General features: G+C 53.0%; 1 protein-coding gene across 1 annotated transcript in view; it reads left to right on the forward strand.

The window, feature by feature from the left end:
- The window catches only part of Iqgap3 (IQ motif containing GTPase activating protein 3), a 39598-nt gene that overhangs the window by 23460 nt on the left and 5057 nt on the right, over nt 1-11081 (forward strand). The window contains exons 23-34 of the mRNA XM_021157888.1: nt 1735-1943; nt 2589-2741; nt 3030-3193; nt 3499-3723; nt 4866-5006; nt 7159-7243; nt 7452-7684; nt 7966-8098; nt 8213-8315; nt 8791-8917; nt 9770-9857; nt 10711-10923. Coding sequence (XP_021013547.1) covers nt 1735-1943; nt 2589-2741; nt 3030-3193; nt 3499-3723; nt 4866-5006; nt 7159-7243; nt 7452-7684; nt 7966-8098; nt 8213-8315; nt 8791-8917; nt 9770-9857; nt 10711-10923 — 1874 coding nt within the window. The remainder of the gene's footprint in view (nt 1-1734; nt 1944-2588; nt 2742-3029; nt 3194-3498; nt 3724-4865; nt 5007-7158; nt 7244-7451; nt 7685-7965; nt 8099-8212; nt 8316-8790; nt 8918-9769; nt 9858-10710; nt 10924-11081) is intronic.

Consider the following 11081-nt stretch of genomic DNA (forward strand, 5'->3'; position numbering starts at 1 on the left):
AACTCAGAAATCCGCCTGCCTCTGCCTCCTGAGTGCTGGGATTAAAGGCGTGCGCCACCACACCTGGCTTATTTTTAATTTTTAAAGATTGATTTATTATTATACATAAGTATACTGTAGCTGATTTCAAACGAACCAGAAGAGGGCGTCAGGTCTCATTATGGATGGTTGTGAGCCACCATGTGGTTGCTGGGATTTGAACTCAGGACCTTTGGAAGAGCAGTCAGTGCTTTACCTGCTGAGCCATCTCGCCAGCCCTGGCTTGCTCCTCTTGGCTTGCTCAGCCTGCTTTCTTAGGACTGACTATCTGCCCAAGGATGGTCCTGGCCACAGTAGACTGGGCCCTTTCACATTAGTCACTTAATCAAGAGAATGCCCAACGACTTCCCTACAGGCCAGTCATCTGGTGGAGGCATTTTCTCAGCGGAGGCTCCTTCTTAGATGATTCTAACTGGAATCAAATTTACAGAAAGCAAAAACACCATGGTGTGCCATACTCCAGGCCCACTGGATTCCTAGCTTCTGACACCTGCTGCTGCCCTTCCCCGCTCCCCTGCGGACAGTAGGTGGTACTGCACAGCCTCTTTGCTCCCATGTAGGAGTGAGGCTCACTTTTGTTTCCCTAAGATCCCTCCTGCTGGCCCCTCCCAAAGCAGCAGCCTCGCAGTATCTGCCGGCGGCTTCTTTGCCTAGATCCCTTACTGGATTCTCTCTAGCCACAGAACCTACAATCACTCAGCCTCCAAATATGACTGCTTCTTTCATTGCTAGTGGGGTAACCTGGGGCACGGCACCTACCCCTCTCTGCCTTTGGAGACTCATCCATAAGATGGGTGCCACAGCGCTGGACCCATTGAGGCTTTGTTGGGTTTTTGTTTTGTTTTTAAACCACTTAGATTTGAGGCTGGAGAGATGATTAAGTGATTGAGAGTACTGGCTGCTCTTCAGGAGGACCCAGGTTCAATTCCAAGTACCCACACATGATAGCCCACAACTGTCTGTAACTCCAAACCCAAGGGTTCTGATGCTTTCTTCCAGCCTTTGTTTGAATAGTGCATGGACACACACACACACACACACACGCACACACGTATACACCCGAGATGATGCCTGGTAGCAGCTGCTTGAGAAGCAGAGCAGGGGGATCCTGAGTTCAAGGCTAGCTAGGACCGCATAATCATACCACAGGAGCGTCGACTCCGAGATAACATGAGGAACCCTGCCTGTCTCACAGTGAACATGGCTTGTTCCACGAAGCTTAATTCGGAGACTTCTTTTTGAGTTTTGTTGTTGGATTTTGTTTGGCTTTGTTGTTTTTTATTTGGTTTTGATTTTTTTTTTCTTCATTATAAAGTTGACCACCTTACCTCACAGACACTCCTCACAAGTGCTACATGCAGCGGCAGGGCTATGTGGTAGACGACAGGTGGGGGGTGGGCATGAGAGACAGGTCAGGCCAGCAGGAAGGGGGACAGGTGCGATAGAACCAGGGTGCTTTTGCAGACCATGGAGAAGGGTTGTGGCCCTGGTTTGGTGGGAAAAGTCACCGGAGATGCCAGCATGGTTGGTACGTGAAGGGTAGAGAACAGCCGTGACATCTCTAGACGTGAGACAAAGCTTATCGGTAGACCTGGCAGTTAGGAGAGGCCTGGGGTTGGGCACGGGGTCGACATGGGGCAGGTGCTGGCAGAGGCTTGCTGACACCTGCCTGACCAATGTCTCCCCTCCTGCCAGTGCACGCACGCCACCCTCCCCTCTGTGTAGTCCGAAAATTCGCTCACCTCTTGAACCAGAGTCAGGAGGACTTCTCAGCTGAGGCGGAGTTGCTGAAGCTCCAGGAGGAAGTGGTTAGGAAGATCCGCTCTAACCAGCAGCTGGAGCAGGACCTCAACCTCATGGACATCAAGATTGGCCTGCTCGTCAAGAACCGCATCACCCTGCAGGTGAGCTGCCCCAAGACCTGCCGCTCCTGAGAGAGAGCCTTGCCCCTTCTTCAACTGGTAGTTCAATCGGTCCTTCAGATGTGTGTAGGTTACCACCTGGCTCAGACCCCTGTGCCTATGGTTCGCCGCCCTTGGTCAGCCATTGGATGTGTGTAGTGCAGAAGAAAGAACCCTGCGGGTAGAGTAGGAACGGCCAGCTCTGCCGAGTCCTAGTGCTGGGGTCATGGGTGATTGAGATCGATCAGTTAACCTCAAAGTCTGTCTCCCCTTTAGCTCGCTGGAATAAGGAGTTGATCTCTTCCCTGGCAGAATGCAGAGACAGATACGAAAGCTCCTGGAAATTTACATTCAGATGTGGAGTAGCAGGCTGATGCTGCTGTCACGTCTTCTCCCATGAGATTGTATATTGGTCGATAAGAAATAAGAGGAAAAGCCCTATTGAATAGGCACAGGGCCTCTGCCTGGCAGCCCAGAGCTCTGAAGCCCCACTTATGAAAACAGAGGTGCCAAGTGGAGCTGTGGGCAGTGGCAAGGGCTTTCTCACCTCTCATGAGCCCTGGCTCTCCCAGTCACTGAGTCTGGACCATATGTTTCATGCTTGGTACCAGTCCAGCCTCATTGGTTTGCTCCTACACCCACATCCAGGAGGTGGTCTCCCACTGCAAGAAGCTGACCAAGAAGAATAAGGAGCAACTGTCAGACATGATGATCCTGGACAAACAGAAGGGATTAAAGTCACTGAGCAGAGAGAAACGGCAGAAGCTGGAAGCCTACCAGCACCTCTTCTACCTGCTGCAGGTGAGCAAAAAGCTCTTCCCAGGAGGAGCATGGGGGGAGGGTAGCACAGTGGTGAGTGCTTCCTCAGCACACACACAACACTAAGAATCTAAAGCAATTAAAAAGATCCAAGAAGCCTCCATCACCTCCTGAGCATGGGGCCTTTTCTTTGCCTTTCTTCATGCCCTGTTCCATTGCCCTGGGAAAGGTGATACTTTCCCCACATCGGGAAAACCTTTGTAACTCATCTGATTGCTAATTCTCCAAGACCATTGTCTCCCAGCCCTCTGTCTCCCCCATCGTTCACAGACTCAGCCCATCTATTTGGCCAAGCTGATCTTTCAGATGCCCCAGAACAAAACTACCAAGTTCATGGAAGGTGTGATTTTCAGTCTGTACAACTATGCCTCCAACCGCCGGGAGGCCTACCTTCTGCTCCAGCTGTTCAAGACAGCGCTCCAGGAGGAAATCAAGTATGCTCTCCTGACTCTAGTGCGGCAGCGGGACAGGGAGGGTGGGTCAGAGATGGCAGCTGTTGTTCTACACCTAGGATGGTATCAGGAGTCCATTCTTCAGCTTATAGGAAGTATGTAAGGCTCTGCAAAGGCACAGCGGGGGTGGCAGGCTGACTTGTCAGCAGGAAGGATGATATCCAGACAGCGGGACCATTCTTAGGGTGGGCACTAGAGTTGGCTTGAACAGGCAAAATCTGGAAAACAAAAGAAAGGTAGCTATGTCCTCCTTAAAGGCATGAGGCCAGTGACCTATTGCACCACAGGTCAAAAGTGGAACAGCCCCAGGATGTGGTGACAGGCAACCCCACAGTGGTGAGACTGGTGGTGAGGTTCTACCGCAATGGGCGGGGACAGAGCGCTCTGCAGGAGATCCTTGGCAAGGTCATCCAGGATGTGCTAGAAGACAGGTCAGTCAGCATCCACACAGACCCTGTCCACATCTATAAGAGCTGGATCAACCAGGAGGAGGCCCAGACTGGACAGCGCAGGTGAGCCAGCAGGACGCGGGAGCACATGCTTTGCTCTGTAGGCAAGCCTGGGAGCATTTGAAGGTGACATACGAAAGCAGAGGTGATGCCCTGCCTACAGGAGACTTGGGCCATGACTTTCTGTGCTACCACAGTTGACAATGATGATTTTGATAGGAGTACCTTGCTATCTGCCTTTGAGTCTGGCTGGCATTTCTCCCTGCTCTGTTCCAGCTGCTTGGTAACACTTGAGTCCTCCCTCTTCACTGTGCATCCTCACACTATAGTCTTCCCTCCTTCCTGTGTATCCTCACTGCTGTAGTCCTCCCTCCTTCCTTCCTGCTGTGAATCCTCACTGCTGCAATCCTCCCTCCTCCCTGTGTGTCCTCACTGCTGCAGTCCTCCCTCCTTCCTTCCTGTGGTGTATCCTCATTGGTATAGTCTTCCCTTCTCCCTCCCTGCTGTGAGTCCTCACTGCTGCACTCCTCCCTCCTCCATGTGTGTCCTCACTGCTGCAGTCCTCCCTCCTTCCTTCCTGTGGTGTATCCTCATTGCTGTAGTCTTCCTCCCTCCTCCCTCCTCCCTCCCTGCTGTGAGTCCTCACTACTCCAGTCTTCCCTCCTCCATGTGTGTCCTCCCTGCTGCAGTCCTCCCTCCTTCTTTCCTGTGGTGTATCCTCACTGCTGCAATCCTCCCTCCTCCCTGTGTGTCCTCCCTGCTACAGTCCTCCCTCCTTCCTTCCTGTGGTGTATCCTCACTGCTGCAGTCTTCCCTCCTTCCTCCTCCCTCCTCCCTCCCTGCTGTGAGTCCTTACTGCTGCAATCCTCCCTTCTCCCTATGTGTCCTCCCTGCTGCAGTCCTCCCTCCTTCCTTCCTGTGGTGTATCCTCACTGCTGCAATCCTCCCTCCTCCCTGTGTGTCCTCCCTGCTGCAGTCCTCCCTTCTTCCTTCTTGTGGTGTATGTAGTCTTCCCTCCTCCCTCACTGCTGTGAATCCTCACTGCTGTAGTTCTTGCTGAGTGCTGCCTTTTTCTCTGGTTCTTCTCTTGGAATGGTGTGTCTTGAGCCTATCTGTAGAAGACCATATAGAAAAATTGATGAGAAAGCCCGGGAAGGGAGGCAACAGAAGGGGACACCAGCTTTACCACATCTCTCTGCCCACAGCCATCTCCCCTATGACGTCACCCCTGAGCAGGCTCTGAGCCACTCTGAAGTGCAGAGACGATTAGACATCTCCCTGCGCAGTCTCCTCACCATGACTGAGAAGTTCTTTGTCGCCATCAGTTCATCTGTGGACCACATTCCGTATGTGTCACCACCTCCCCAGGGCCAGGCTGGTTTGGCAGGGGAGAACAGCACACATGACATTCTAAGGGAAGTGGGTGGGAAAGGAGGGAGCCAGAGGGGCCTGGAGTGGCTTCAGGTATGTCGAAGCCCTTGCCAGCGAACTGAACTGGGATACTACAGATGGGTCTGTGTGGGTGTTACAACGTCACTGGTCAAAGGGGAGTCCAAAATAACAGAGAGATACTTTTGTCTGAGAACAATTGGAGAAAAGATGGGATTCTCTGGCCCACAAAGTCAAAGATTAGTATTTCAATCTGGTAACGTCCTTCACGGTTGCAGTCCTCCCTCCCATACTTTCTTTTTTCTTTTTTTGAGACAGGGTCTCTCTACATAACCCTGGCTGTCCTAGAACTTGCAATTATAGACCAGGCTGGCCTCAAACTCACAGAGACTCACCTGCTTCTGCCTCCCGAGTGCTGGGATTAAAGGCATATACCACTACATCTGGCCCTTTTAATGTGATAATGTTTTGCCTGCATGCATGTCTGTGCACCATGTGTGTATCTGGTGCCTTCAGAGGCCAGAACAGAGTGATCCCCTGAGACTAGAGTTAGTGGTGATTGTGAGCCACCATGCGGTTGCTGGGATTTGAACTCAGGACTTTTGGAAGAGCAGCCAGTGCTCTTAACCACTGATCCATCTCTCCAGCCCCAACTCTCTTCTTAAAAACCGGCCAGTAACCCGGAGGTAGATGCAGGGCAGTCAGGGCTATAAACAAACCTTACTACAAAAAAACTTCAAGTTAGAGTCCAGTCTAAGCTACATGAGACCCCAGTCTCAAAACAAAACAAAATCACTCAATAAATGTTTTGTCGAAAACTATTTGAGGCTGGGTGTGGTGGTGGGTGCTTTTAACCCCAGTACTCAGGAGGCAGAGACAGGATTTCTGTGAGTTCGAGGCTAAGGCTACACAGAGAACTCTACAAAATGAGTTCTAGCACAGCTAAGGCTACACAGAGAAACCCTGACTCAGAAGAAAGAGAGAAGAAACTATGAGCGAGTAGATCCTTCAGCCACTGGACTTGGTTCTTAGTGCTGAGGGCAAGGTTGAGTGCCAAAGGGGAAACAGCCCCAAACTGGATTGAGATGGAGTGAGGCTTTGCAATTGGGAGTAAGAAACAACTAAAGTCTAAGAAGAGAGATACACAGTGAGTTATAAATCTCCATTTGTTCGCTGGGTGTGGAGATAGCTTTTAACACAGTCTGAGGTTGGGCAGTGGTGGCGCACACCTTTAATCCCAGCACTTGGGAGGCAGAGGCAGGCAGATTTCTGAGTTTGAGGCCAGCCTGGTCTACAGAGTGAGTTCTAGGACGGCCAGAGCTATACAGAGAAACCCTGTCTTGAAAAAAAAAAAAAAAAAAAACCTCACAGTCTGATTAGGTTTGTGTAGCAAACCTGTCACAGGACTCGAATTCAGGTTGGAATAACACCACTGCTCTGACAAAACCCCCGTGAGACTGAGTCCTCACTCCAGTCTTCCCCACCAGGAGACAGGGGCAGATGGGAAGGAAATGGCTGAGAGGAGGAGGCAGGCAGTCAGGCCCTGCCCCAGCCCAGGCTACTCAGAACCTCTGGGAGCTGGCAAAGTTGGCTGCCTTGGAGCTTCCTGGGCCATTGGGTACCCAGAAGACAGCATAGCATGCCTCCCAAGGGATGGTGAGGTATAGAGTAAGCAGAGGCGGTCTGTGGGAAAATAAGAGGGTCTCAGGTAAAAGGTTCTTGGGCTGGATGTGTCGGCACACAACACAACTGTAGCAGCTCTTGGAAGGCAGAGGTTGAGATCATGAATTTGAGGACTGCCTCTACTACATAGCAAGACCCTGTCTCAAAAACAAAGAGTTGGAGTCAGGGAGTGCTGTAGGAGGCCAATTAGGGCCCTGTCCCTGGTACAACATAAGGACAGGAGGAAGGGCAAAGGCCCAGGGGTGGAGGATTGTAACAGGGAGCACCAGGAGATAGAGGTCTGCCATAGGGAGCACTAGAAGGTAGAATGTATGTGGGCTCAGCTCTAGAGGGGCTGAGCTTAGAGGGGAGAAGCTGCTAGTCTTTCGTACCTTGAGTCTGGGATGAGGTTGAGAAGAGCCATAACTTCCCTATTTTGTCCCTAAGGTATGGGATGAGGTATATGGCCAAAGTCCTGAAAACAACCTTGGAGAAGAAGTTCCCCAATGCCACCGAGAGGGACATCTATAAGGCAAGTGTTGTCTCTTTCGCCACCTCCAAGACCCTCCTTTGTCTGCCAATGATCCCCAAACAGACGGGATGACAAATGATGTCATATGTATCCGAAGGAAGAACTGGGCCCCATCCTGTACCCCGAGCCTGGCCCACCAGTGGGGAATATAGACCCATGGCTGTCAGGTGGCTTCCAGACCTTTCTGGAATTTCTCCTCTGCACTCAGGTGGTTGGGAACCTCCTGTACTACCGCTTCCTGAACCCAGCTGTGGTCGCTCCTGATGCCTTTGACATTGTGGCCATGGCGGCAGGCAGCACCCTGGCCGCCCCACAGCGTCATGCGCTGGGAGCCGTGGCTCAGCTCCTACAGCACGCTGCTGCTGGCCAGATCTTCTCCGGGGAGAGCCGGCACCTTCGAGTCCTGAATGACTACCTGGAGGACTTGCATCTCAAGTTCAGGTCTCGGCTCTTGTCACCCTTTTCCTCCCTGGACCTCTCTCCACTTCCCTTGGTTCACTTCCAGAGGCACGGGGTCTATGGGAGGTGGTGGCAGGCAGCAGAAAGCCTCCCAGGGACAGAGAGGAGCATCAGCGAGCCAGCTTGGGTGGCACACTGAGAGCAGACAAGAGCAGAGCGGGGGACCAAGACGAGCATCAGAACTGACCTGATGTGGGTGGTGGCCATCCACGTGGTGAGCACATTAGCCCAGTTCACTCTGGCATGTCCTCTCTCTGGGACAGGAAGTTCATCTGCAGAGCCTGCCGGGTACCAGAGCCAGAGGAGCGCTTCGCCATCGATGAATACTCAGACATGGTGGCTGTGGCCAAACCCATGGTGTACATCACTGTAGGGGAGCTCATCGGCACACACCGGGTAAGGGGTCAGCACCAGAGGGCTAGGCTGCAAGTCCACACACAGCCCTGAGCCCCACCCCCCAAAACCAAGCCTGGCTTATCCCTGCACCCTCTTTCCTTCTACCATCCACAGCTCTTGCTCGAACACCAAGACCAGCTGGCCCCAGGTCACCAAGACCCACTGCACCAGCTCCTAGAAGACCTTGGGGAGCCACCCACCATCTCTGACCTCATTGGTATGTGCCTTCTTGGCTTCCGGAGCCTTCAGGGGTGGTTGTCAATGGGCAGCTCCTTGTACCCCTCTCTGTTCCCCATGACTGATGTACACAGACTCACAGCCTCGTGGCCAGTGCACAGATGTTGATGGTAGAAGAGGCCAAGCTATGGCCGCACAATCATACAGAAGAGACGTGAGGGCAAAGTCGACTAGGTCTGGTCTAGGTGTCTAGCTCTGGAACCTTGGGATGAGAGGGGTTTCGAGGGGCAGTGTCAGTGGGATGATACCAACCCCTCTAAGCTGCATGGTACCCAGAGTGAGATCATACAGAGGCTGGGTGATGGTAACTCGGGTCCGTGGGTGTCAAGGCTGAGGGCATGGTATGGTCCCATGGGACAGTGTGGGAGGGCTTCCTCAAAGGTATACAGAAGAGCACCTCTACTGTGACCCCCATCTTTGCGTGCCTGTCCCACTCATCCCTCACCCCATTGCAGGGGACAACATAGCCACAGATGGGCATGTGGACCTGAGCAGGCTCGAAGTGTCCCTGACACTCACCAACAAGTTCGAAGGGCTGGAGACAGATGCTGACCACCACAGCAACCAAAGTCTGCTTCTGAGGTGGGTGTGGAGGCCCAGGTAGCCCTCCTCCCTATACAGGGCCCCCACTCAGAGAGGGCTGTCATACTTCCTTGTTGCCACCCCTCCCCTACCGCCATTCTTCAGAAAGTTCTCCCTGAAGCCTAGCTCAGGATCTCCGTGCTCAGAATAGTTTTGGGCAAGCGCTCAGCCTTTCCTTGGCGTTGTAGCTGAAGGCATGGGACGATCAGGAGCCTGAGGCAGCAGGGTGCTTGCAGACTGTGCTTTGGCTCACTTACTTTTGGAGGCGGGACCTCCTGTGTATGTACATGTGTGATTGGAGGAGCACACGTCACATGGCACACGTGTAGAGGCCAGGACAACCTTGTGCACTCAGTTCTTTTGAATGACTTCCATCTTTACGTGAGTCTGGGGCATGAAACTTAGTGTCAGGCTTGCACAGACCTCGGACAGCTGCCTTATCAACCCAGGCCAGGAATTTACCTCACACCTCTCAGTCGGGATGAAGCACAGCGGGCTGGGCTGGTCATCTGCACCAGTTAGCGGCACCAGCTCCCTGAGCCAGCTCTCCGCTCATTCACACGCTGTCACTGTCAACAAGAGTTGGAGACACAAGCAGAGAGCTTCCCAGAGGGAGAGGGCAGACATGAGGGTGGCTACCAGGAGGAAGTGAATACTTGGGCTGAGGGATCAGAGGAGGCCAGTTTGGGGGAGAGTATTCTCAGGGACACCACCTCCCCCTGGACCCTCCCTCTCTCTCTGCATCCTGGGCATCCCTAACAGTCCAGACCTGGGGCAGGATCCACTTATCCTTGGCTCTTTGGCCTACCCTGTCCAGACCTTTCCTGGTCCTCACCCTGCCTTTCTCTGCAGCACCAAACAGATGCTGGCCGACCTCATCCAATTCCACCCTGGGGAGTCCCTGGAAGAGATCCTGACCTCCTCGGCTCCCAGAGAGTGTGTGAGTAGCCAGGACAGTCATGACAGCTAAGCCTTAGACACCACCTCACCCTTAGTCTGCCACAGAGGCCGGTGGGCACATAGAAGGCCAAGCCTCTGACCTTGATGCCAGGGGTCACAAGCTGAAGGAGCAGCCTAAGCAGCTCTCTTTCTCTCTCGCTCTCTCTCTCTCTCTCTCTTTCGCGCCCCCCCCCCCTTTCTCTCTCTGCACCGTGCAGAGGTTAGGACAGTGCTGAGGGGCAGTCTGTTCTGAGAACCACATAAGGGAATTGCTCTGGATATGGAGACTGTTGGAGGGTTTGGAGGCAAGAGAGGATGCCAGGTGGACTTGCTGTAGGGGTTGGCATAAGAGTTAGTTCCCTGAGTAAAGGTGGTAGTGGCAGGCAGAGGCATGGCCCAAAACAGCTAGGCAGGCTCCACCTACACTTTATGCCCACAGAGAGCACCATGCTGGGTTGGGAAGCTGTTAGCAGCCAGTGTCTCCTTGGTCTACACAGATGCTTTGGGCCACCATAGATGATCCTTAAGACTCTTCTATGTCTGGGTTTTTTTGTTTGTTTTTTTGGTTTTTCGAGACAGGGTTTCTCTGTATAGCCCTGGCTGTCCTGGAACTCACTCTGTAGACCAGGCTGGCCTTGAACTCAGAAATCCTCCTGCCTCTGCCTCCCGAGTACTGGGATTAAAGGCATTGCCTGTGTGTTCTCCATCATCCCCATCCCCACCCCACCCCCACCCTCCAGGACCTAGGCTGGGAAAGTAGGAACGTGAATAGGCTCCCAGGCTCTGGGTTTATCGTGATCTGAAGTAGGATGGTAGAGCCCAGGAACCCCTCATCGTCTCTGCTGCCCTCCCAGGAAGAAGCCCATCGTCGGTTGATGTGTTGGCACCAAGCCTGTGACACCCAGAAACCAGAACCGCTTCGACGACACCACTCACTAATGGCACACAGTCTACTGTCACTGGCGGAGAAGCAGCAACGCGTTCTGCGGAACCTGCGTCGGCTACAGGGCCTGGGGCTGGTCAGGGCCAGTGACTGCTACCAGGGACTTATAGATGAGCTGGCCAAGGTGATAACCCAAGCCAGGACTACGTGGGGCTGCTGCAAAGCCATGTGCTGGCATTCCAAAGGCAGTCTTCTCCAGTGGGTGCCATCCCAAACTGCCACCAACTTGAGGAAGGCCCAGGGTTCCTTTTTTTTTTTTTTTTTTTTTTTTTTTTTTTTTTT

The sequence above is a fragment of the Mus caroli genome, chromosome 3, assembly GCF_900094665.2.
Source record: "Mus caroli chromosome 3, CAROLI_EIJ_v1.1, whole genome shotgun sequence".
NCBI lineage: Eukaryota > Metazoa > Chordata > Mammalia > Rodentia > Muridae > Mus > Mus caroli.